Here is a 26,672-nt window from a genome sequence, read left to right on the forward strand (position 1 = left end):
GAGTCCGAACTACAACTCCCAGGAGGCCCCGCGGCGAGGCCGTTGACGGAATCAACACTGGAGAAACCGGTTCCTGTCAGGGGCGGCGGGAGGCGGCGGGGACCCAGGGCTGGGTGTGTGGGGAGAGTGCTGCGAGGGAGGAGTCCTGCCCGCTGTGTGAGGAGATTCCCCTGTTTGGGTGTGAGAGGGGATTCTCTTCTGCTTGCTGCGTAAGGAGATTCCTGCGAGAGGGAATTCCTGCCTGCTGCGTAAGGAGATTCCCCTGCCTGGGGGCGTGAGGAGAGATTCCCCTGCCTGAGTATGTGAGGGGATCCCTGCGAGAAAAGATTCTTCCCTGCCTGCTGTGTAAGGAAATTCCTGCGAGATGGAATTCTTGCCCGCTTTGTTGGAGATTCCCCTGCTTGGGGGCATGAGGGGATTCCTGCGAGAGAGGATTATCTGCCTGCTACGAGAGGGGATCCCTGCGAGAGGGAATTTTTCTCCGCCTGCTGTGTGAGGAGATTCCTGCGAGAGGGGATTCCCGTCCGGGGCCGTGAGGGGAGATTCCCCTGCCTGGATGTGTGAGGGGATCCCTGCGAGAGGGAATTCCTGTGAGAGAAGATTCTCCTCTGCCTGCTGTGTGAGGAGATTCCTGGCAGAGGGGATTCCTGCCTGGGGGCGTGGGGAGAGATTCCCCTTCCCGAGTGCATGAGCAGAGATTCCCCTGCCTGGATGTGTGAAGGGATCCTTGCGAGAGGGAATTCCTTCCCCGCCTGCTGTGTGAGGAGATTCCTGCGAGAGGGGATTCCCGTCCGGGGCCGTGAGGGGAGATTCCCCTGCCTGGATGTGTGAGGGGATCCCTGCGAGAGGGAATTCCTGTGAGAGAAGATTCTCCTTTGCCTGCTGTGTGAGGAGATTCCTGGCAGAGGGGATTCCTGCCTGGGGGCGTGGGGAGAGATTCCCCTGCCTGGATGTGTGAAGGGATCCTTGCGAGAGGGAATTCCTTCCCCGCTTTGTAAGGAGATTCCCCTGCCCGGTGTGTGAGTCTGGGAGACTCCCGCCTGGTGAGGTGTCCGCAGGGCTTCATTCTGTGCAGCGGGAGTTTTGTGCTCTTGGTGCCCTTTCCTTGCGGCTGGGTTACGCCCTTTTAATCTTTAAAGAGCTGCAGTGGGGCAGGAACGGGAAGGTAAATAGGCAAATTGTAAATGGCTTTCTGACATTGCGCTTCAGACATGCTCTGTCTTACTGAGGAAAGTGAGTGTTTTATGCTAAACTCCAGTAAACGACAGTGTCACTCTCCAAAAACTTGGGGTACATCGCAGGCTGTGACCTCTTTTTGCAGCTGTTCTGGGCAGCTACAGACCCGAGCTCTAGGTTGTATAAACCCAGGGCAGCTCTTTCAGTTCAAGTCATAGAATCGTTTGGTTGGAAAAGACCTCTGAGAGAATCGTCCAACCATACTTGTCCCCTACTAAACCGTATCCCTGAGCAAGTACAAGTTCTGATTTCAGCTGTTGCTTTCTGTAGTTCCATAGAGCAAAGTCTTTCTGCTGGACTTTGTCATCTCTCCTGCACTTTGGTGTTGCCAGTTATGAATATGTTGTCTGCGTGATTGTCATTAGACTGGATTCTGCATTAAGAGTGGGAAGCTACTGTGCTAGTAAATTGAAGGACTTGTAATTGTGCTTTTTAAAAACACAGAATCACATTTAGTCCTTTTGATGTCTTTGTTATGGAAGTGTAGTAGGAGTTTGTTTTCAGTTTACATTCACACTGAAACCCTTACAGGACTACAGATTATTCATGGTCTATTGTTGGACAATATAAAAGTAGTTTTGTCTCCCTCTCTGTGCTAAAAATGTAATTAATTGCTAACAGCGGTGTTGAATTTGTGGTTTGATCATTAAGTACCAGCTTGTGTGAAATCCATTTGAGGCTGTTGGGGTCTTACAGATTTCCACCAACATAAATTGAAATTTTAAGAATTAAACCAGTGATAATTGTCAGCAGTTCCACTTTGCACAACTTCCTTATCTAGTGCTGCTACAACACAGTATTCCGGTTATAAAAATGTTTCTTAGTGGTGAATTAATTCTTAACACAGAGATTAAATACACTTGTTTTCTATTCTGATTTTGATTTTTGGAGATCTTGCAATTTAAAGAGAGTACAGCCAAACACTGCTAAATTTCCTTGAAAAGTTTAGTTCTCTGGGGAATTAGAAGAGAGGCTGCTGTTCAGTGGTAGTGTTCATCAACAAGGAAAGGGAACACTCCAGGGAGAGAAAAACTGCTGGGCACAGACTTTGTACAGGTTTATCTCAGTTTCCTGCTCTCTGTTAGGTATTCAAAGGTTCCTTTATCCTTTAACAGTGACAATTTCCTCCTCCTAAGTGCAGCGAGGGTTAAGTGCTCCTATCATGCCACAGACTGCGCTTTGCTTGGTTTGTTTATGTGACTGGGTTGCTCTCCCTTCCGCCTTTTCACAGAGAAGTATGAGAGTGTCCTAGCCCTTCCTACCGGCAACAACCAGACTTTCCAGTTGTACTTCACGCTGTTGGGGGAACAGTAGGAGACCTTTTAGAGAGGGCAGCTGCCTGAGAAGGTGAGTCTAAACAGTTTAGGCTGCCCCAAAGTCTAAACAGATGAGTGGTATTGGTGACTTAATGCTTCTCATGCTGCTGTCTTTGCTGACAGTCTGGCAGGAAATGAATCCCTCATTTTACACTTTCCTTTCTGCTTGCTGCCTATCTGGTTTATTTACAGATTAGGTCTTGCAAGAATTTTTTTCTCAGGTCATAGCAGCTTGATTTTTCATAAGCGACTGTAATATAAAATAGTTCTGTGCAGTTTTGCACCACATGTAGCTATGATTTTGAGTTGCTTTTAGTGTTTTCCAGATGAGAAATGAATGTATAGGCAGGGCTGATGCTTGCAATTGGTTGTGTGTATTTCATTGGCTTCTAATAAACTTTTTGTTTTGACTACGTTTGGCTAAATAGAGTTCATTATTTCCTGGAGAGGCAATGTCCGGTGATACTTCAGCAGTATCCGGAATCTGCTTTAGGGAATATATTGAGAAACATAGTGCACACAGAGCTCTAGTGAAGAGGAAAGCAGTGCCCAAATCTATGCTATCTTAAAGGAAGCCTGTAGCAGTGACACATTTGCCCTTATATATGCCTTAAATTAATTTATTGTATTTGTGACAAGATTCAAAATAAAGTTGATGAAAGCAGCTTAAAATAAGACTTTATATCACAAAGTAGAGCTTCTTAAAGGTACAGTTTCCCACACAGCCAAGTTATAACAGGGCTGCGTGGTAGAGGATTTTTATCACCTCAGATATAAAATAGTTTTGTGCAGTTTTGTATCTTTCAAAAACTTTAGTTAGAATATAGAGAATTGGGGTTTTGTGTGAGCATTGAGTATGTTTATGCAAAAAGCACAGCTAATGCCATGAAAAACAAAAATGAGCCACAAAATATAGGTATATAATGACCTCATGTGCCCTTTGTTGTGCTGTCTGCCTGTCCTAAATACTAGCATTACCATTACAGAGTTGCCGGTTTTATCAGTAATATCAGTAGATTATTTGGGCTGTTCCTATAGATCACCATTTCTGTGCTAAAATTATACAGACGTATAAAATTGTGTCTGATGGTGTTGATTTTCCAGGTTTTCATGAAACCCCAAATTCAAATGAGTTATGTTGCTCTCTGTCTTTGACTATTTATTTTTTAGCTAATAATTTAAGTTATTCCGTGGTAGTTGTCCATCTGTTTCCATTTTTACTGCAGTAAGGAATGACTTTATATGCATACACTGAGAATTGAATAGAGTAAGAAAATAAATAGATTCATTGAAGGCAGTATAACAAACTTACTCTAAATCTCACCCTTAAATTACCTCAGCCTGATGTGTGGGGGGAAGGGGTTTATATGGGGTTTCTTTTGTTTCATTTGGGGGTTTTTGTCTGAAACCTTACCCTAATCATCTGCTCCAGAGTTGGGTCCTTGATAAATTAATCAAACAATAATCTTATATTAGATTCTGAAGTGCTGTTGTCAGTACCATTTGAACATTTCCTCAGCATTGTTACTGTCTCTTGGTTTATTCTGTCTCCACACTACAGTGGAGTCTTTCTGCAGGGTTGATGTAAATATTTTGTTGATCTTCTAAGGCCTTTAGTACAATTTGACCAATACTAATTTTTAAGCCAGAAGAATCTATTGGGTAATTAAATTCTTTGAGTTTAGTCCGAAGAAACTAATAAAGAAACTGTTCTAATAAATGTTTCCTCATTTGCACATACATAGTGCAGAAAAATATTAACTGGTAAATCAACACAAGTTCAAACAACAATTGCTTTCATTTTTGCAGTCTTTAATGTGATGTTGTTTACTTATAGAAGTAGGAGAATAGGAGCTTGATCAGAATTTGCAGGCTGTGTGGGAGCTCTCATTAAGTTGGAGAAAGGTTATTTTTGCTCCAAGAGACAGGGCACTGAATACCAGGCAGTTTTGGCTAACACAAGAACTGCTTTCCTTTCACATTATCTTTACTTTCTAACAAGAAATTTCTGATTTGTTCTGTCTTGTTCTGTGAGTCCAGGATGAACTTGGAGAGGCCAAGTGTTCTAGAGTGTCAGTTTTGTCCAGTTGTCTCACAAATAAAATTATTTGGCCTTAAGGCACTGTGGAAAACTGACATCATCAAGAAGCTCTCCCAGAAATATAACTAGAGTAAAACCAAAGTCTTTACCAGTGACGCTGATACTAACCCTCTGGATAAGATATAGACATGGTGTGCTGGGATCCACAGAATCATCGGCAAAAAGAATTGGACCTGAATATCTTTTTTTTTACAAGCATATGTTCTCTTCATGCTGGTTACCATAGCGTTAGTCACGTGTCTGCATTAGCAGTTTGGCTTGGCAATGCAATTTTAAGCCAGATCTTTTGGTTGTCCAGATCTGCCTTATGCTGATTAGGTTTTCAAAGTGTTTTAGAGGTGTAGGACCTGAATGCCTTTCAGAGAAAACAGATGTGGGTGTTGTGCTTCAAATAAACTTAATGGGAGCAATGGGTTTGGCTTCTATCTGAACCCATCCAGTCATAAGGCCCTCTCTAGCTCACACTTAACACTCATTTACTGCTGAAGGGCTCTGAAACCTTAAAAAGCCCATGACCAGCTGAGTAGCTCATATCCTGTATGAAGAGCTCGGGTCTCTGTAGTGTTCTCATTTATGCTGTAATTAGACTCATGGGTATCCAGGGAAATAAATATAAATTGATGCTATGTTTTAATCGCTTTAAACCAGACACTGCCCTTATATGTTGTTGTCATAAATTCTGTTCCTGTTAAAATAAAAGTTTCTTAGCCTCTCATATCTTAGCATAGTTTGTCACAAATGACATGCAGCCCATTTTCACGCAAGCTGTTTTACAGTTTTGGTTGATACTGCTGAGAAGAAAAGCAGTCCCTCTACTTCTATATCTCCCCTACCTCTCTATCACTTCCACTGCTAAGCTATTCCTTTTTGTAATTCTTTGCCATAGGCTAGAGGGTGAATTCAATCAGAAAACAGATCTGGTTTAAAATTAGCCTCTTGCGTTTGGGGATTATTTTGTTGTTTTTGGTGGAGTTCGGGGTTTTTTTCTGTGTTGAATTTAATCTGGATCAGTTTTCCAAAGTTCTTTTTAAGTGTGGTGGGATTTTTAATTTTTTTTTTATATTTACAGGTTATAAATCGGTGAGTGGAAACATGAAAAGCAATTTACACTTGAAATGGGGAGTTATTTTATAATGGTGCTGTGTGAAAGGGGAACTGAAAGAGTGTTTTTTTCAGTATAAATTAAGATCATTCCATGTTACCAACAGTGGGTGTTAGCTGTAAGAGATGAAGACGAGTTTGGCACTTAGTTCAAGCCATTACTTTAATGAAAATGTAGATCACACTAAATTTTCCACATAATTTTAAAAAATAAATAAGGCTGATTAAGAGGTGTTCTGAGTGGATTTGATTACCATGGTAATAAAATGGGATTTGTTTTGTACCATGTTAGAATTGCAAAGAATAAATACAGTGAGAGAGTACTTAGGTAGATAGTGGGAATCAAAAGTTTTCTCAGCCAAAAAAAAAAAATCTTTTCCCTTTTAACAGGAGAGCAATGGCAGTCTTTGCAAACTGTGTATTCTTTATTAAAGTCAAACACTTATCCATTCGGGAGAAGAGCAGGCTGAAAGCATGCATAAAAGAAAATGGTGGAGTAGTTAATTTTACACTTACTCACGAGGTAAGTTTCAGATTTATTTCTAAGGTCTCAGTTGGAAAATATGAAGTGGTGCAAGTGTTGTAGAGTCTTCATCTTATGTTATGTAGAGAAATAAGAACTATGGAGGTGATGTCTCTCTTCAATATTTGAATAGAAATATTCTGTTTACATTTTCATGCATCTGGTTCTGTAGTACTGAAATGTCACATAAAAAAATAAGAGCAATATTTTTTCCACAAAAGCACCAGGAAGGGTTTTTTCCTGGATAAAATTGCTGTGCTGTTTTAGTTTATTCATCATCATCAGGGAGGGGAAACTCTGAATAAGGAGACGTATCACTGAGTTGGGTTTTGGTAACATTATTGTTGATGCAAGCATTTGATTACTAAGTGAGAAAAAGACACTTGTAGAGTTAGAAGTCTATGATATTGCAGTTTTTTTATTTAAATACAGCTTTTATTTTGAATATTTATTGAACACATGGCATGGATAAATTAAGGAGTCTGTTTGCGTGACAGGCACACCAGTGAAGTTGTTGGGCTGTATCTGTACTGGTATTTGACATGCCTAGGAATGCTCACGGGGACCATGGCCCGCTGGCATGGCTTGACCCACACCTGTGCTAGTCTTGGTCCTCAGGACTGAGCTTTCAGATCCAAACCACCTAATGGGAATAGTCACGGTGATATTCTGTCTCCCAGACCGTGCCTGGAAACTGGGAGAATGCCAGCTGGCAGAAGCTAGGAATGTGTCAAGGAACATGCTAATGCCTTAACAACATAAATATTCACGTGCCAGTAATGGGGAATTATCTAACATTATCTAACATAATAGTAAAGGTATAATACCTTGTTACTTCTGCCACTTGAAAGGGGCATTTATTTCCTCATTCCCATAGCTAGTAATAGCAGCAAGGTCATAAATATTGTTATACTAGAGTGCTTGCTTCTAATCTGCCTTGGGGAGAAGGTAATGCGTTGTATTATGATTTAAATTTTTCATTTTCTCTATATAGTGTTTTTTAATTTTGATAAGAGTATGATTAAGTGAGCTAATTTGACCCTCATTATTATAATGTTTCCTAATATAGCATTGGTGAATTACTTTGAATTGTACTGTAGACAATAACTAAGGCTCACATTTATCCCGTCAAACTGCTGATTTACAGATATGATTTTGGGGAAAAAAAGTTGAGAAAATTCCCTCATAGGGCAAATAAGCTTTAAAGAAAGCTTTGCTAAAAAGCATGTAATTGTTGAAAAGAGCAAATGAACAAAGAGTTGATGCCATACAAATATGTATTAGTTGAAATCTGTATTTTTAATCATTTTTATAAATATAGTGAGAAGAGAGAGATTTCAGTACTTCCTCATTTGTGAGTTCTAGGATGCAGAGAACAGCTAACAAGTGGCCAGCCTGTTCAGGGGAAATCTTACCCAAGCTGCAAAAGTTACATTATGGTTGAAGATTAAAAAGAACCTCCAAAAAGATCTGGGCTCAGTGCTGCCCAGTATTAGGGAAGAGCTCTTATTTTTTATGCATTTATCACCCTGTTTCCTAGTAAAGTAGATGTAATTTCATTCTGATGTAATAATATTTCATTTATTTGTGTCCATCAGTTCTTGCATGCTTTATGTTAACTGTTTGAGGTACAAAATCTGCTGCCTCTTACTTATGACCATTTTAATTTATTTGACTTCTCGAAACATTTTTATTTTATCCTAACTATGCAGAAAGTTTTAACTTTCAGCATATGCATGATTCCACTAAAACAATGTATAATTCTTTATAAGGCTTCCAAAGCATATTATGGTTATTCAGCATTCTGCCCAGCTTTTTCTTTTTAGCACTTTTACCCTAAATGGCTTTGTTGGCTACAACAGAACTTGGCCCATTATTGGACCTATTATGTGCTGCTAAAAGCTCTACAGAACATTAGGCACCTAGTCACCTTCATATCTTCGTAGTTACTGTAGAAAAGTGGACACATTCTGATGATATGGAAGGGGGGGATTTGAACTCGACGATCTTTAGGGTCCCTTCCAACCCAAACTATGCTATGATTCTATGATACCCGTATTTCAGCCAAGCTGAACTATCACCTCAAAGAGTCCTCCTCTCTCTGCTGGCAATGGATGAAGTGCAGAAATACCGTGTTTCTAAGTTAGATGTTTCAGTTAAAGTATGGTCAAAAAATGTTGCCCATTTTTAAATGTTCCTTTTGGATTCCAGAATTGTACCAGGATGATGTACAAATAAAAATTGTTTGGATTAATATAGCAACTGTGATTGTCACCTTTCTTTCAGTGTACACATGTGATTGTGGATACTGCTGATGTCCTCAGCTGTCATGATCAAAAAAAGATTCTGAAGCATCAGCTCCCTGTTTTATGTGCAGATTTCATTTGGAAATCAGTTGAAAAAGGGAAGCTTGTAGAGGTTGAAGCATATAAGGTTAATAAATCAAAAAACGACAATTCTGACCAAAGGCCAGACAGATGTGGTAGGTATATTTGATGTGGTAGGTATATTTGACATAGTTTATTCACCTGCCAGTTACTTCAGGAAAGAATGTTTTAGAAGATGAAGATTTAGAATCGGCTTTTAAGAAATGAGTGACCATGGAAAATGGCAATAAAGTTGATTAAAAAGTTAGAATTTTTCAGAACAGAAATACTGGTTCCGTTCTGTGGAGTCTTTCCATTGACTTTTTTTTTTTCCTTTTGATGAAACTTCAAATAAGGTCTCAAGTTGAAAATGTGGGTAAAATATTAAAAATAACAAAAAGGCTGCTCCAATTACTGTCTTTATTTGACTCCACTGGAAAAAAAATGACAGTGACCTGGCAGTTTTAGTTAATTTCAGCAGCATATAGTGGGTTCTCAATGCTTTTGTATGAGGAAGTGTTATATTTTGAAGTCAAAATTATGAGAAAATAAGATGGGTAGAGAGCAGGTTAACGTGGGCTGGACATACTTAATGCAACATAATTATAATAGAAGAACTGTAAACATTCTGACTTGTAACCTGGTTCATGCAAACAACTATAACTTTGTAGAAGGAAAAAAGGCAAATGTTTGTTTTAATGCTGTGAGACAAGCCAAGGAACGTGAAAAAGAGATGAAGAAAATTCTATTAAATATGTACAGTCAGCAAAAAAAAATCAGCCTGAAAGCTATTAGAAGTTATTACTGCTTTAATTTTCTTTAATTATCTTATTTTTTTCTCTCCCTAGTAACTATGCTTTTTATTTCTTTTCACTTTTGTGTGTCTTGATTTTGCTGGGTGCTAGTCTTTTCTTTCAGTATTTTTGAAAGTAATTACTTTTGATGTAATAAATTACACTTGATGAACATTCTCATGTCACTGATTGGTACATTTTTCAGAGTTATGTAGAAGAATGAGATTCAGGTCCCCTGCATTTGTATGTTTGCTGTGTCATTGAGTCTATTGGACAAATGTGGTTTTGCACAGCAGAGGCCCGGGGCATGCTTTGTTGAGGGTAGAGCCATTCAGTAGCAATCCTAAATAGTTTTAAGCTAAAAATAAAAATGCATTCATACACTGCATCAGTACAATTTAAAAAAGAAGGTAAACCAGTCAAACAAATGAAAACCCCCAAATCCAACGTGAGCCATAGAGGAAAGGTTCTCAGGCTTTGTGGTCAGGTTGCACAGTGTAGAGCTCAGCTATATGCCCTAACTCTTTTTTCCCCTTCTTGTCACAGAAGTCAGGGTACAAAGTGCCTGGAGGAAATAAGCACTGGCATAGCCCAGGGCAGCACCAGTTCTAGCAGTGAGGCAGCTGGGGCAGTTGCCCTTCAGTTCTCGACTCTGTATCCTGCCAGTTATATAGCTGAACAAAATGTGACCTTAGAAGCTGTTAACTTGTTTCAACGTGTGAAATATTTATGACCATTAAGTAGTAATATTGTTTTTTATTAACTATTCATAAGTTAAATTAGAGAAAACAGATATTACACCACCTAAATAAATGTTTTGATTGCAGATGTGGAAGACCTGTCACGTTCTGAAAATGAAAATGCCACAAGGAAAAATGAAAATGTTTCCAACCTTATTGAAGACAGTGAGGGCAGAATTGAGTCTGAAATGGAGACTAGGTAAAATAAAAGTAAAAATGTATTGTACAACAACAACAACAAAAAAGACTACCAAAAAAAAAAACCCCAGAACACCTCACTTCCCAATCTTTCAGTGACTTCTTATTCTGTGGATATGAATATATAACAGCTTCTTTCTGGTTTAGTTGTTGTTTGGTTTTTTTTTTTAACCTTCAGATCTGGAAATGGATTTTACATTTTCCAATCTCAGTCAACACCTGCCGTCCAGCTTCCTGCAAAGGTTCTACGAATGCTGCAGGCATTAGTGTGGCTCAAGCTTTATGATTTTCTGACTGGAGCTGTGTTTATCATCACAATTTATTTTTTTTTCTTGGTTCACATAGGTTTTTGCAATCCAGTCCAATTCATTGTTTTTTTAGAAGTGCCGAGTATCTGTTTCATGAAAATTCTTGGGAGAGCTGAAAATCAAGATAACTGAGACTGCTCTATGCCAATAGGGAAACAGTATTGTTGTAACTATTTCTAATTATTGAGCTAAAGGGACAAAACCAGCTCCAACATACTTTAAATCTATTAGCAAGCTGCAGCTTTCACTTTAAGAGACTGTTGTTCAGTCATAAGGTAGGTATTTATTTACTCTGTGCAATGTACTGAAGGTTACACTTGGTCTAAAAGTCCAGATGTCTGAAGGCTATGACTACACCTGTGTATCCTAGTGTGAAAGTTCGAAATGAGGGAGGAATTAGCACAGGTAGCTGACCAAGCTATTAAAACCCAGGAATCTATGAAAATAGATTTATTAACTTGCTTGCATAGCTTTTCTAAAGAATAAAGTTTGAAATCTAGTCTTTGCCTTTGGGTTCACACTAGACATTCTGGCCTGTTAGTGCATTCTGGCCCATTTGTGTCTCCATGGAGTTTCATTTCTGAAAACTGTGTTATTTTTATTTTGCCGCTGAGAAATAGATCTTCTTATTTTGGTTCTTATTTTAGTATGATGATGCAGGCTATTACAGTACAGTATTAACTGGGCATAAGGGATTTTAAATACTCTGATTCCATTCCAGATTTTACGGTGAAGATGATCAAGATATTCCTTTTTTCCCGCAAGATTTTGAAGTTGCAAAATACAATGTCCTTGAAAAAGTAAGCCTTTCTGTCATTATGAGAAGATGTAGGAGGATCAGTAGATGAATAAAAGTTACATTTTTATACACATCAACAGTAATTCTTTTATGTTATCATGTACCACAATGCAAAGGGCATTGAAAAGTACTTTAGTGTTTTCTTTCAGTGCAGCCTAGTTCTACACAGATAAAACTTTTCTTTATTGCTGTAGTGTTCTCACCAAAGTATTGCAGTAGAATAATACATTTGCCTCTGACAAGGCGTGTCATTATGGTTGTTATATGTTAAATCTAATTTTTTTTTAACTTTTTTATTAAAAAATCTTTCAAAACACAAAAATGATGGAAATGTACAGTAATCAGTACAGTGAAGACCTCAGAGGAGCCTCTGCTTGTTACTACAACACAAATAATGAATAATTCTTTTTCTTTTCTTAGCCAGTCGTAGTGTGTGGTTCTAAATGAGGTGAAAAAATAAGTAGCACAAGGGGAATTACTTGACATGATATTGTGTCAATGAAACGTATTTTAGCAATAACTTGAGTATTCGGGGGTTTTATTTATCTCTTTATTTAGATTAACTCCGAGGAAAGCAAAGATTTTGTAGTTGTTGAATTACAGTGTTCCAGAGAGCATTGCAAGTTTCCATTTCGACTATATGCACATTTCAGGACACAGGTATGAATCACTCATTGATGTTAACCTGTTTGCTTCTTCATGCAGTTTTAATGTACTTGTTCCAGGGTGTGTCAGGTGCTTTTCATTCTTATCTGCAGGCTAATTCTTGGGTACAGGTAATAGGAGATCACCTTGTTAAGCTTTTGTCATAAAAAGTTTGATTTATAGTTGGCTCCCCACCTCTCTGTTTGCCTACAGCTTACTCAAAAGAACTCGTTTGGGCATGGCAGCAACATAGCATGGTCCTGGGTGTACCTGCTTCATAGGCTCACATATAATTTCCTAGCAACATCCGAACTACATCTGTGTTTAAATGCTGAAGTGCTGTAGTGGGTGATATTCTTGACATACAAGCTTTGCTGTCTCTCAGTAGTCTTGAGGGCAGCCTAAACGCATTTCTCAGCATATAAGTCATGTATGCACTCTGGTGTAGTATTTGCAGTCTATGTCATTGTAACAACGTTAGATTCAAGTTAAAGGAGTGCTGTCGGGGATGAATTTTGAATAGTTCAATTGATAGAATGAATTATTCCAGCACACATTTAGGTTAGCCTACCTTGTTACTGTGGGGTTTGTATATGGAGCCCTGTGCTTGTTCTGTGTCCTGTGAACCCTCATGAAAGCATAGCCTTGCTGGAAGCCTGTCAATCAGAACCCAGAAGTTAATGTGGGTTTTCAGCTGTTATAGCAGTGTCTGGTAAAATGGATTCTTTTAAGTCTCTGTATAGTTACTTTAACTAACTTTACTCTTTCAATTTACAGGAGGACAAACAATGCGTAGCTACCACTGCTGAAGAAATAAGAGAAAAGTACGAGACTTTTATTGCAGACCTGAAAAGCCAGGATTTCCGGCTCAGAGAAACTTTTCCACCAGAAGCAGACTGGTTAGGTTCTGCAGTATTGCAAAAGGCCTGTATAGCTTGCATGTTTACACTTCCCTCTCCTTAATGATCTGGTTTAGTTCGCAGAATGTGGTAGGCATTGTCTAGATGACAGTGATGCAGCCATAGATTAAGGGAAATGGTAAATGTTTTGAAATTATTATTTTATTTTTTAATATTTAGTGAACGCTCCAAGTACTTAAACGTATTAAAAGCAAATGTAGTCATATTCATTATAGCTTTTTTTTATTTAGTAGATGCATTAGCACCTAATGTGATACCTAAAAAAATGATGTGCTAATACAGCAAACAAAATTGTTGTGTGGTATATGGCTTTGATTGTCAGAGTTGTTCTGCACCCTGTACAGATGTCACAGGCATGATGTAGATTGTATTGGAGTCAGTAATAGGACTCCCCTCAATGGCAGAAGCATTTGGATTCTTCTCCCTAAAGTTTTCTTCAGACAGTGTTTTACTGCTATTCAGAATGGTTGTAGTTTGACAGAAATTGTTTTCCCATTTATGTTCTCCCTATACTTTATCAGCTTCTCTCTTCCAACATGGTTAGCTTCTATTCTAGCACGCAGCTGGTACATGGATTGTGTCCAGCAATGTTGAAAGGCCCACATGTGTCCCCTGGTGATCTCAGAAGCTGTGTGATTGATGCCATATAAATGATGTAGAATGTCTAGACTTGTGTGAGAATTGTTTAATGGCAGCTTCTGGGGGCCATCCAGCCTGCTGTGCTCTCCACTTGAAAGAATGTGTAAAGGCAAACTGTCCCTTCAATTCGATGGGACTGAAGAAATTGTACTAAGCAGGAGTGAGTATTGCATGCTGCACGCTGCATTGTTTATGAGAATAGGAAAGCTTAATTATCTGTGTAAGAACTTTACTGCATGACTTCATCTTTTCACTGAATTATGTTTATTTTGCTATAGGTACGTCTAGAAGAAGCCATCCATTCGAGTGCTATATGTCAGGAAGTCAGTGATTTTGTGGAATTGATCTGGACGGAAGCTATTGGCCACCTGGATAGTTTACTACTTAAATCAGTAAACAATATAAGCCTAAATGATGTAAGTTAATTCTTGTTACTCTGCAAGGGTGAATACGTAAATGCTGTTAGGAGTAAACACACATATTGTGTTACCAACTGAAATTTGTAATTACACTTTTGATACTCCAGCAATTCAAGAAATCTATGCTTCAAAAATTTTTATCTCAAGTTTTGCTTTAGAATCACAACACTGAAAACACAGTGTACGCCCTAGGGCAGATGGTGGTCTTTTCTGTTTTATAGCAGTTTGCACAATTCTTATGGGAGGATCCCTTCTCGCATAAGAATGCAGCACAAAATAGCAGGTTACTGTCTCCTGCAAGTATCTTTCAACAATATTTAAGTCAGCCGTTCTCTTGTAATGGAAAAATAGTTATAATTATAGTCCCTGTCTGTGTTATCAGATGACACACGTAATTAACACACAGCTACTCTTGAAGACCTTTGGATATTACAGCTGTTATTAAGAGTAATTGCCTATCCACCTCTTTAAAAATCTGTGATGTTTAATCCCACTTTCCCACATACCTCAATTCTTCTGCTTTGCTCCCTAGACATTTAAGAGAATAATGTTTATTCATGTAATTTAAGTTCATATAGCTTAACAAACAGCCAACGAAATGATTGTTAGGAGTTTTATTTATCTCTGTTGGTTTTAAATTGGAAGAGCTTTGCCAGGAGAAGGTCCCCAGTTCTGGAATGAATGAAACATTGCCCTTATCCTATTACATGAAACTTGCTTTTTATGCTCTTCGATTGATGTATAGTAGAAGAGTATTCCTTTCACTTTTTGATGTGGAGATAATACACATTTATGTACGTTCTGGTGAGTAAGTAGCACATTAGTAATATTGTATACGTATACTCAGAGACAGTAGTGAGTGTGTGGTATAAGTCAGCAAAGACATTAGGAAATGCTGTTTGTGGTAAACGAATTTTATAAGGTGCAATTGTTCAGATATTAAGATTCGGGTAAGTGAAATTTGATAAATAGTGTTCAGTAGCTTTTGCAAGAGCTGAACCATAGACCTAAAAGATTCCATATCTCCATGTATTGATCTGTAAGAATACGATAAAACTGCTTTCACTACGATTTGCAAGAGAAATAGCATTTGTATTGAAAGAAAAAAAAACTCTAGATTTTTGAACCATGATAATTAAGAAGTGGGTTGCTGTTTAGTTAGATTAACCCTCCATTTTTTTCCCAAAGGCATTTGTGAGACAGAGACCAGTCTTGGATCAATACTGAGCTGCAGTAACATATTGCAGTGCAGCCTCTGATGTCAACATTTCACTAGTTGTTATCTGTAGTTCGTGTAAATTAAAAAACATTTTGCCTTTTTCCTCTTGCCTTGAGAAGACTAAATAATATAGAATGTTGTGTGAAAAATTTCTAGTTGAGAAGCAGTACACAGGTACAAGCAAATCTATATCCTGTCTGTCTGGAGAAACTGTCTGAAATTAATCATTACTTTCATTTCATCTGCAGGTTGCTCTTTATAAATAGGACTTCTGTTCAGCTTTATGTATTTTAGCATGAACTAGTGCATTTAGACATTTAGTGAGAAATTGATTGTCTGCTTTCTGTTCTTTCATCAGTGCATTAAAGCTGACAATATGAATCAACAAGAGGTTAAGGAGCGTTATCTTTCAGTCTGATTCATATTCTGTTTTATTTCAGAGTTTATTTTACTGTCTTTTAGCTCTGCTTGAGATGCTTTGCAAGTAACCTGGTATAAGGGCAGAAAATATCCAACTTGTAAATACTATTTTCATATCCTACCTGCAAGAAAATATTTTGTGTATCTTGCATTAGCATGGATTAAAGTTTTATTTCAGTGTGAATAATCTCTTCTTTTAAAGGTGAGCAAAGCAGAAGGTATTTTACTCCAAGTAAAGAACGCACTGGATGAGGGAGCTGATGAGGAAGCACTACAAGAGATGATGAAAGAATTCTATCAAGTTATACGTCACAAATCTGAAATAGACTATAAAGTTTCCAAAAAGCTGTTATCTAAAAAACAGGACCTGTGCCAGGTAACTTCTCCAGCTTGTTAATAAGCCCTGATCTGCACTGTGCTACACCAGTTTTGAACACGCTCACTAGATAAATGGACAGGATACTTTGCACAACTCATCACAAGCTGTCTGTTTAAAGAAATTGTTTATTAGAGTCTTAGGAATTGAGTAACACTCATGGGGGGAATTCAGTGTTTTGAACTGTCCAGATATGGGGAGAGGAGTTTCCATTGCCATCGTTGTTATTGCATCTTCAGCTGGATCAAATGAGAATCACAGAACTGTTGTTATTATCCAGATGACCCTAGTAACTACTCCGGCATGTACATAAGCAGTTTCTATTGATTGTCTTAAACTACCTTCAAAATGTATCTAAGCTATTTTAACTGTATGCAAAGACTGTTCTGTGTAGCCTTTCCTTTTCTGCATGTGCAGGAGCGGTTTCTAGAGGCTATTTAAAAGTACTAATTGATGTACAGCTTGGTCTGTTCCGCCTTCTATAGCACAGACTGCTTGGGGAAGTTCCCTGGCCTGATGATTTGTGCGAGAAGTTAGTCAGCACTTCTAAACAGATAACATTCAGTTGGTCTAAGCACAGCTGGCCTGCCTAGGGGAATCTCCAAGGATGTCCTTCATAGCACCCTCTCAGCTCCTATGTTACTTAGTCACTTCCTTCATTTTTAAGCTGGCTAGATATTCAGTCAGTCGGGACTTCCATTACTGTGGTGCAAGTCAGTCCATTGTCTCATCTTTGCAGAGACCAGCTGCAAAATTCTCCTCTTGCCAGGGGAATGCCAATGAGGTGCGCTGAGCACACACACGGACGCAGCCCTTGCACCTGGCGGTAAGGGCTGGCTGCTCCATAAGGACAGGCGATTAGGACTTGCGGTGACAGTGAGCAAGGCCAGTGCAGTTAACACCACTGGCAGCACCACTTGTCACACGGTACCTAAATGGGAAGAGCAGAGCAGGTGTCAGTGACTGCTGGTAAGAATAGCCAGAGTCAGTCCAGATTGCCTCCTCACTATGACTTGTATGGCAGATCCAAATGAGAACTCGAGTCCACAGGATCTGGGTCAGAAGCAGGAGGGAGGAAGCTAGATAGAGTTTTATCGGCAACATAGCTCATCTGAGAGACCAAGGGCAAGACCCTAAGCTCAAAGACTTCTCTTGAGCAGAAGGGCAGGAATCTGTTTAGTCTTCTCACAGCTCTCAGGGTTCCACAGCTGCACCATCAAATCTGGCCCTGAGTCCTAGCAGCCAGACACTCTGGAGAGATGAGAGGCAGTCAAAGCTCCAACAGTTACATCACTTTTGTAACTACAGAGCAAACTCAAATTTCCTCCTTGTATTGTGACTGTAATGTGAATTGCACAAACTCTGCCTGACATACCTATTTCTTTTGGCAAAGGATGTCCAGAAGTCAGTCTTCTGTAAGTTATGAAATATAAAGGAGGAGCAGTAAAGGGAAGGAGGCTCGTTAGATGTTAACAGTGCTTTTAACCTTGGAAGTCTATTTATAATTAAAACCTTTTGACATTTCTGATATAGAAAAAATCACTGTGTCTCATAAAGCCTTCCCATGGCGCAGTGAAATGTAGCATTACATCTTTTCTAAGTTAGATGTCCATTTTTCTCTGAATCTGAGAAAATTACGTGGGTATCTTGTGCCACTGCCCTAGCTGGATACTAGCCTCTGGGACAAAATGACAAATTCTATCAGGTAAGGATCGTCTCATAGCCCAAATCAAGATGGTAACCAAGCACAAATACTGCTTTATGGAGCTGTTACGAGCAGGCTCCATCCAAAGCTTTGTTTGGGCTTGTACAGAAGTAGTTCAGCACTTATTTTTCATATACCTTGTTCTTCTAAATTGTTTCCATGGAGTTCTACAGCTGTTAACTCTTCTTAGATAGACTTAGCAACAAGTGGAAATGTTCTTTTGAGTATTCTATTTCATTGTTTCTAGGCTGTAACTTTACATATTTCAGTCTGGTTTGCATGTTTCCTTTGTTAAAATGTAACAAGTATTCATAAATATCTGGCCTATTTTCTAGCTAATCAGAGACATGCTTAACATAAGTGAAATAAATATGGCTTGCCCAAACCCATCATCTTTGGCCAAATACCGGGCTCTGAGGTGCAAGATTAAACCCGTTGACTCAAGGAGTAATGAATTTCTCAATGTGGAACAAGAAGTGTTAAAAAACAATTACAAGTGAGTATTTAATAGTTATGCAGTGATTCCAGTAAAATTCAAAATGACACTAAGGAGGACTGAGTTATCAGGTTCTGTTACTGTGCAGTGTTGATTGCCCCAATGGGATTGTGGAGCTGTCATACTTACCATAACCTATACTAGAACAAAATGTAGATTGAAAAAAGCCCTGAAAATTATAATATTGTCAACTTTGGTAGGGTGGGTTTTTGTTTGATTTTTGTTTGGTTGGTTGGTTGTTTTTTTTTTTTAATTGTGAAGAGTTGTCTATTTATGCAAGCTATTAAAATATGATAGATGGGGTCTAGACTTGCTTACTCTGCTTCTCAGGATTTATTTCCAGGCGTTTTATAAAATAACTGGAAAGTTAGTTCAGCTGAGTGAGACAAATAATTATTTTTTATGTGAATAAACTTGATGGAGTGGGAGGGAATACCCAGTTACCTCTTGATTATGTACAGAACTTGCCGCCCCCTTCTAGTTAGCTTTCAGTTGTGTGTAAACGACATGGGTTTTGGAAGTTGTTTTGCAGATTTGCCTACAACTCTATTTAAAGTTCTTGACATTGGCTTCTAACTGGGTACACTTCGATTAATAACATTTAAAAATTTAGTTTTTATCATTTAGTTTTTAACATCTCTGATGATTGTTCTCTTGTGGAATGTTTTTTTTTAATAATGGCTGCACAAATTGCTAATGAAAAAAAAATGTTACTTTGAGATTTGGAATACAACTTTCATTTTTAGCAGTGTATTGATCTTAAAAGCACTTTCTGAGTCATGACACCTGAAAGATCGTTTCATATATCTTGCAGTGACTGTGAAGTGAGAATTTTACAAGTGTATGAGGTTGGCAGAATAACTGAAGCAGAAGAATTTCTGAGCAGTCTTGGTAACATTCAGTCCTTATTCCACGCATCATCTGCACGCAACTTCATGGGAATTCTTTCCAGGTGAAAACTTAATTCCCTTTTTTGTGACATTGTATCAGGCTTAAATATATTTGTGAATATATTTTCACTCTTTTTTTTTAGTGAAGCTCTTTTGCATTATGTTTAACTGAATTTTTCCTGTTAATATTTATATGAACACCCATGTATTCCTACAGATCTCTGGAAAGAAAATCTGTCTTTTATAATGATAAATTTAATTACTCGCCAGGTAGATTGGACTTGAGATGCAACTAGTTGTATATGACAGTGAGGGTGAAAGGTGACAAAATGAAGAGAGAAGGAGAATAATGGCTCTGTGGAAAATTTATCCTGTTTTAGGAGAGAATTGCATTGACAATGTACTCCTTCTGCTTCTTTACATTATTTCCCTATGACTACTTTATTTGGCATATTTTTAGATTATAATAATTTCCTGGAATAACAGAATACCTCATTCTGTGACTGAATTCCATGTATTCGCTCAGCATGTATGCAGTGACCATCAGCCACTGAAAATTTAAGGACATTTTAAAATACATATCGGATATATAACACCATAAGAATGAAAATACCTCAAAAGTCACATTAGCATTCTGTTTTTCTCATGCTGCAGATTTTAATTGTAAGATAGAAAGCTGCCAAACTTATTTAAATATTATGTCTTTTTACCTTCTTTGCATATAAAATGTTTTCTGTGGGCATGAATTTGTAGTCGAAATTTCATAAACAGTCCAAGAATGGCATCTCTGCACTTAATAGGTTTGCAAATCAAACATTGCAAATGTTTCCAAGTATCTAGTTCCCAGCATTCTACCTTTAAAACTCATGCTACCCTTTTCTTAGACAGAAAATTTTCATACAGTTTTTTGAAATTGCATTCAGCACAGATGCTAGAGATGGAGAACTACTCATCTAATAACCAACATATTATTTTGAGTCTTCGGAAGTGAATCTGGAAAACGCATTATTTTTCTGCTAAATAAAGAAAAGCTCAGTCTATATTGTTTATCTGATCAGTGTCTTGGCGATTAATACGACTTTGAGATTTCTTATTTTTATAAATAGGCTTTATTTTCCTTGAGTGTCTATGGATGGTTTCTGTAAAGTGTATTTTGATTTAATCCTCTGTGGTTCATAATTGCACAATGTGCATTAGCCCACATGCTTTTAATGTATGCGAAAGTATTTTGTACTTCATTCATTGTGTGACTTTCTTTTTCCCTAGAGGACTATTAATGCCAAAAGTGGTTGTTGAAGATCATGGTCTGAAAAGAACTGACATTGGAAATCTGGGCAGCGGCATTTACTTCAGCAATTCTATTAGGTCTGAATAACAGCAATACCTCTTCACTTCATCATTTGTTCTTTTTAATTTTTGAACTAAATAGATGTCCTCTGCTATGAGAATGGGCTGAGAGAGTTGGGGTTTTTCAGCCTGGAGAAGAAGAGACTTCAGGGAGACCTTAGAGTGGCCTTCAATACCTGAAGGGGGCTACAAGAAAGCTGAAGAGAGACTTTTTACAAGGGCATGGAGTGACAGGACGAGGGGGGATGGCTTTAAATTGGAAGGGGAAAGATTTAGACCGGACACTGGGACGAAATTCTTCGCAATGAGGGTGGTGAGGCTCTGGCACAGGTTGCCCAGGGAAGTTGTGGCTCCCCCATCCCTGGAGGTGTTCAAGGCCAGGTTGGATGGGACCTTGGGCAGCCTGGTCTGGTGGGAGGTGTCCCTGCCTGTGGCAGGGGGTTGGAACTGGATGATCTTTAAGGTCCCTTCCAATGCAAACCATTTTATGATTTAATAATACTTAATACTTTTAAAGTAATTTAATTAAAAAGTTTATTGTTATCCATCTTTTCAGAAGTACTTGTGTATCCTTCAACTAGTTTGATGTTTATATTAATATAAATTTTAATAAAACGTGTATGACCTTTCTTTACACGTAGCACCAGTATTAAGTATTCTTCACCCAGTGAAACAGATGGAACCCGGTTCCTGGCTGTTTGTGATGTGGCACTTGGATCCTGCTTAGATTTATATGAGCGAGATTATTCATTAAATAATGCACCATCAGGATATGACAGTGTGCATGGAGTCCGTAAAACAGCACTCGTCTCTTCAGACTTTGAGGTACTGATCCCACAGTACTGGACACTTGAAAAGACACCAAGTTTTGGATTTATTATACTACTGCTAGATAATAGAATGAATGTAACCTGCCTTTCAGTTCAAACGCTGATCACTGGACAGTAATGCATAAAATCACTTTTGTCTGTGTTGCAGCCTGTGAAGTGCATCTAGAACTTCTAAGCCTCTAAATTGTAATTTGTAAAGAATTCTCGTAAGAAAAGAATACTTACAAGGAAGATGTGAATACTATATTTTATTATGACAGTATCATTGTATACATATCTGGTCTGTGAAACTTTTATATGGAAGTGAAATTCTACTTTGTATGGAATAAGAAATTACAACCATGGAAGGTTCATTGTTCTGTAAATTAATCCAGCTGATAAAAATGCCTGTCCTTATAGGTTGGTATTGTAAGGCAGGGGTGTGGGCTTTTGTAGTGCACTGACAGATACAGTTGCTCTCTAGATAGCCACCATTTTTTTACCTCTTATATTCTTAGTTATTAGAGGAATGATTGCACATTATGGAGAAGAGGAAGTACAAGTAGTGTGGATAATACAAAGTAAGAAGATAAGAGATGCAAATGCTACTTACACAGAGGGATTTGGGGAGTGAAAATAAGAGCTGTCAAATTCTTACCATTTTCAAGAATGATGTATCATTTAGGTTCACCTCTTAATCAGTTTTCATTGTTTCAGATATTATCTACAGCTTTGGTTTTATTGTAAAATAACTTTCTTTCTTTCTAACAGGATGATGAATTTGTTGTGTATAAAACCTGTCAGGTTAAAATTAGATACATCGTTAAGTTTTGCCTTGCTGAAGATCAAATAAAACCATTTCAGTCTGCAACTGATGTGGAACTGGAGGAAGAAAACAATGAGCCAGAGTCACAATGTCATTTACAGCATGAGAGTAAGTAACATTTTCTCTTTGTATATTGATTTGCTTCCAGAGTTTCCTAAATCCTTGTCAGAACCCTTTTTAGAGTACTTGTATAAAGATAACATAATAAAAAATAATTTGTAGTTGATTTGCAGATGTTAACAAATTGGTTATTACCACGTGGCATCTGCACAACATCTGTTTAACAAATTTCCTGTAGGCTTCCTTACCAACAGCAGCCTGCCATGGCTGCTTCAAGAGAAACACAGGAAGCACTTTTGCATGAATCATCAGATGGTCTTTAAATAATTCAAATATAAGCTTCTAAACAAAGACCTTGTAAGACTTAAAAGAACTATCATGAGCTTATGATCCCTTAGACAGACAGTCTGTGGATCAGCAATACGAGTCAGGTAGTCATGATAGAAACCAAGTATTAGTTCTGTGTTGTGAATTGCATAAATAAAGACCATTGATACAGAATGAGTTTCAGTCATCTTTCCTGAATGTATGTTTAAAAAAATATCTCTTTAATCTCTTGTACACTCTTTGTTTAGGCTTTGCATTACCAGATGCAGATCTTTCAAATCATGTCAAAACTGGTCTTCAGGACAGATTGGGAAATCCTGTCCCTCTGGAAGGTGTTTATATCAAGGGGAGGATAATAGACTTTGTAGCACAGGTAAGAGTATGCTAATTACTGTCCTTTTCCATAACTCAGCCCTGAAAAATTAATCCGTTTCTTAAACGGTCTGTTCTGACACAACTGATCTCTGACCAGTCTGATTCCTTTGAACAACTGTTCTCATGAGAGGGATGGTTGTCAAGGAAGCATTGTGTTTTTTTGTTTTGGTTTTGCTTGGTTTTTTGTCTCATTTCCTATGGAATACACTGCTGTAGAGTGGCATCTGCTCTATGGGCAAGTCCATCGAAGCAGAAAACAGTCTGTAGGGTGAAGGTACAGAGCATAAACCAGAAATGATCTGATAACAAGGATGGCTATCATAAGAATGGCAGCAAAGGAGAGTAGGATGTAAACAGAAGAGCAGATGTGAGGACAAAGTCAGGTGCAATCTGCCACCTCAGAGACAGAAATTCTGCATTTGAAAATAGATACTATGTATATAGAAATAATATGTCTTTTCCAAGCATCCCTTTTAGTATATCATAAAACCAGACAAATTATTTTGTGGAAGATGCCTCTTCCTTCTTGTTTAGACCTCCCTGGCTTGAAACTATTATAGCCATACTGCAGTGGTGACTTCTTTTGTAGGCAATAGCTTGGCAGCTCCACCTCTCAGATAACCTTTAGAAGGTCATGGTTTACTCTTCTTCTGGAAGAGATTTGATTAATGATTTAGAGATAATAAGTTCTACAGTTCCTTGCATCTTTCTGGAGATACCTGTTTGTCAAGCACTGATGAATGTTACCCCTTCATTTCTAAGGCTCAAAGAGAAGTTCCTGTTTGGGCAAACCTATTTTGTTTTGTGGTGCGAAGTAGTTACACTGTTACACTTAAAGTACCCATGTTGTAATCACATTTGAACATTATGGTGACGCAAAACCCATTAATTTCAGATAGCAATGTTTCAGACCTACACCAATCACAACACTCAACCAATTGAAGCGAAATATGTCTTTCCTTTGGATGATAAAGCTGCTGTTTGTGGATTTGAAGCTTTTATCAATGGAAAACACGTCCTTGGAGAGGTAAAATGTTGTACTTTGCTTTTTATGTAGCTCCTTCAGTCTCAGGATGTGAAAGCACTTAAGAAGTTATAAAGATGTGCAACACTAATTTTGTTTTCTCTCACGTCCTCTTCTGATACCACTTAACTGGATTTCAAGGTAGTCTTGTCATTTAAGAGAACATTGTTTAAATTTTTTGTCTATAGAGATGAAATTACTTGTTTTGGAACAATCTTTCGTAGGTTAAAGAAAAGAAACAAGCACACAGGGAATATCAGAAAGCTATCAGTCAGGGTGATGGAGCATATCTAATGGACCAGGATGCGCCGGTATGTGGAATGTCATGATTTAGTACCTACTTGAAAATGTTGCTGTTGTCCAATTACAGATTCTTTGCCTAATCATGTCTTTGTTGGGAAGTTCCTTTTTACTACAACTTATTTGGGCTGTACATTTGATCATTTTTAAAAACAACTATTGTTTCTTTAAATATGTGCTGTGTCTTACATAAAACAACTATTTCTCTTTCCTTCTTGTTGTAAAAGAGTTATTTATTCAGATGCTATTGATCGGGTTTTGCCAGGGATTAAGGAATTACTGAAAGCTTGACATTTCATATCATAGTCCCATTTTTCTTTACGGTTCACCAAAACCAAATAGTAGTTTCTGTGTTAGCATTTGGTTTCAGTGTGCCTAAACACCTATTGGTTTGGAAAACGTAGAGTTTAATGATGTAATTGAACCTAGTTTGTGTCTTGTTTTGTTTGTTTTAGGATATTTTTGTAATAAGTGTTGGAAACTTGCCTCCAAATTCTACAGTTGTGATCAAAATCACCTATATCACTGAACTGAGTTTCCAGCATGGTTCTATCACTTTTCATCTGCCTGCTTCCTTGTCACCATGGCAACAGGACAAAGCATTAAATGAAAACACTCAGGTTTGTTAAAAGACAATCTTAAACCAGCATCTTCTTGTTTTGAAGCAAAAGTTGTGTGCCTAGGGGATTGTAGTTACACAAGAGGCTTCAGTAAGTTTATGATTTTTCTAACTTTTCATTCCTTTTTTTATTGGAAGATGATTGTAATCATTCCTGTCACAGAGCACCATGAACACAAGCCTAGGAATGCTGTGCTTGGTAGAAAGCCTGTATCTCTCAGGATGTATTTGCTCCTGCAGGACTTGGAAAGTTGGCTTGAGTTGGTACATGTTAGAGCTCTCATTTTGAGTTATCTGCTGTTTCTGTGCTGCTGTTCTTCCTTTGGCTTTGTAGTATGTCCATCATGAAACAGCAGCTAAGCATCTGCTGAATACTCTGCTATCCTTCTCTGCTTCAGAGGCAAGGTTGCCTCTCTGCTTCTTTGGGTGCACTTGATGGCTCCTGAATTCTTCAGGTGGGAGCAGAGGTCCTCTCTATGTTTAAATACTGGCAAAGAGCCAGAGATGGTCCTTGTGGTCCCAGTCCCAATCGTACAGCTGCACTGTATGCCTGACTCCTAAATGATCATGCCTTCTGCTTCAGAGTAGTGTTATACCAAGTTCTGAAGCTTACTGTGTCCTTTTGAGAGAAACATGCACACATTCTTCACAATTTTAGCAGCTATGATGCTCAGATTACAGAGTTGTGTAACTAAATGAAGTAAAGAGGGTTCCACACAATACCAACTTCATGATTATAACAAGAGAAAGGTGCTCCAGGGCAATAGAAATGTCAGGAACAATATAGGAATATTTCCTAACTGGTACAGATAAACATTTTTTTTCTTCATAGGATACAGTAAAAAAGGTTTGTGTTAAACAAGCAGAGACACTGAAAAAGTAAGTTTCTTTCATTAATATTGTTACATTCTTCATCAGTAATTTAAATTATTTAAATTTAAAAAATTAAATATTGTTTTTTAACGTATATGGATTATTTGATGGTAAGCTGCATTAAACTAGTTCATTTTCACCTTTCACTCTAAACTATTGTTTTCCCTAGGTAATATCATGGGGGAACAACTCTAAATTATTACACTTTCCTTCACTAAATTCTCCCTTTCATTTCGGAAACATTTCTGCTATTAAGGATTATGTATAAATTTTCAAGTCACAAAACTTGATGAGACCATGATCTTCATTTTTTTCAATATTACTGCACTTAATATTTTAGCCTGTCTTCATATTTGCATTTTAAATAAAAATTCTGAATTCTCTGATACTGATGTTGCCAGTAAAGTCAGGCTGCTTGGAAAGTGAGTGTTAAAATTTATTCCCAGTAACATTGTGCATAAGGCTGTTCTGAACCAGAATAACAAGCAGTACATGTAGTAGTATTAGTAAATGTGTCCAAATTTAATGCTATTCATATTTCCATGCTAAAAACCATAAAAAGTGCTTTTCATGAGCAAGTCCTAATTTCTTCTCTGTTCTGTCTACAAAGCAGATATGAAACCACATCTCTTATAATTTTCTAAAGTTATATTTAGTCTTGAAATAGTGTTTCCTATTACTGACTTTTTTTATTCAGTACTATTACTACTGGTTAGTAGAAAACGTGTAGTGACCGGCTACAGATTTGATGCCATTTCTGTCGTATGTCAGAAATAAATTAACAAATTCATACACCACACATCCAGTAGTAGAAAAAGTATTTCAAATGATAATGCAATTTAATTTTTAATGTTAAGGGAAAATCCAACTAGAAAATATGAATAAAATCAGGAAACTCTTA

General features: G+C 37.8%; 1 protein-coding gene across 5 annotated transcripts in view; it reads left to right on the forward strand.

Annotated features, from left to right (window-relative positions):
- The first annotated feature begins 80 nt into the window (after positions 1-80).
- PARP4 (poly(ADP-ribose) polymerase family member 4) overlaps positions 81-26,672 on the forward strand; it is a 48,630-nt gene continuing 22,038 nt past the window's right edge. The window contains exons 1-20 of one of the 5 annotated variants that reach the window (XM_054088305.1): positions 81-345; positions 2,468-2,583; positions 6,145-6,277; positions 8,564-8,759; positions 10,265-10,376; positions 11,405-11,483; positions 12,041-12,142; positions 12,905-13,051; positions 13,965-14,102; positions 15,947-16,120; positions 18,161-18,321; positions 19,136-19,273; positions 20,478-20,576; positions 21,200-21,383; positions 22,139-22,301; positions 22,829-22,953; positions 23,851-23,982; positions 24,204-24,290; positions 24,735-24,899; positions 25,731-25,777. In XM_054088305.1, the coding sequence (XP_053944280.1) occupies positions 6,152-6,277; positions 8,564-8,759; positions 10,265-10,376; positions 11,405-11,483; positions 12,041-12,142; positions 12,905-13,051; positions 13,965-14,102; positions 15,947-16,120; positions 18,161-18,321; positions 19,136-19,273; positions 20,478-20,576; positions 21,200-21,383; positions 22,139-22,301; positions 22,829-22,953; positions 23,851-23,982; positions 24,204-24,290; positions 24,735-24,899; positions 25,731-25,777 (2,375 nt within the window). In that variant the 5' untranslated portion in view covers positions 81-345; positions 2,468-2,583; positions 6,145-6,151. Of the gene's footprint in view, positions 346-1,024; positions 2,584-6,144; positions 6,278-8,563; positions 8,760-10,264; positions 10,377-11,404; positions 11,484-12,040; positions 12,143-12,904; positions 13,052-13,964; positions 14,103-15,946; positions 16,121-18,160; positions 18,322-19,135; positions 19,274-20,477; positions 20,577-21,199; positions 21,384-22,138; positions 22,302-22,828; positions 22,954-23,850; positions 23,983-24,203; positions 24,291-24,734; positions 24,900-25,730; positions 25,778-26,672 lie in introns of those variants that run through there. The other 4 variants (XM_054088322.1, XM_054088328.1, XM_054088337.1 and 1 more) reach the window with 4 other exon arrangements.

This window comes from Cuculus canorus, chromosome 1 (genome assembly GCF_017976375.1).
Source record: "Cuculus canorus isolate bCucCan1 chromosome 1, bCucCan1.pri, whole genome shotgun sequence".
NCBI lineage: Eukaryota > Metazoa > Chordata > Aves > Cuculiformes > Cuculidae > Cuculus > Cuculus canorus.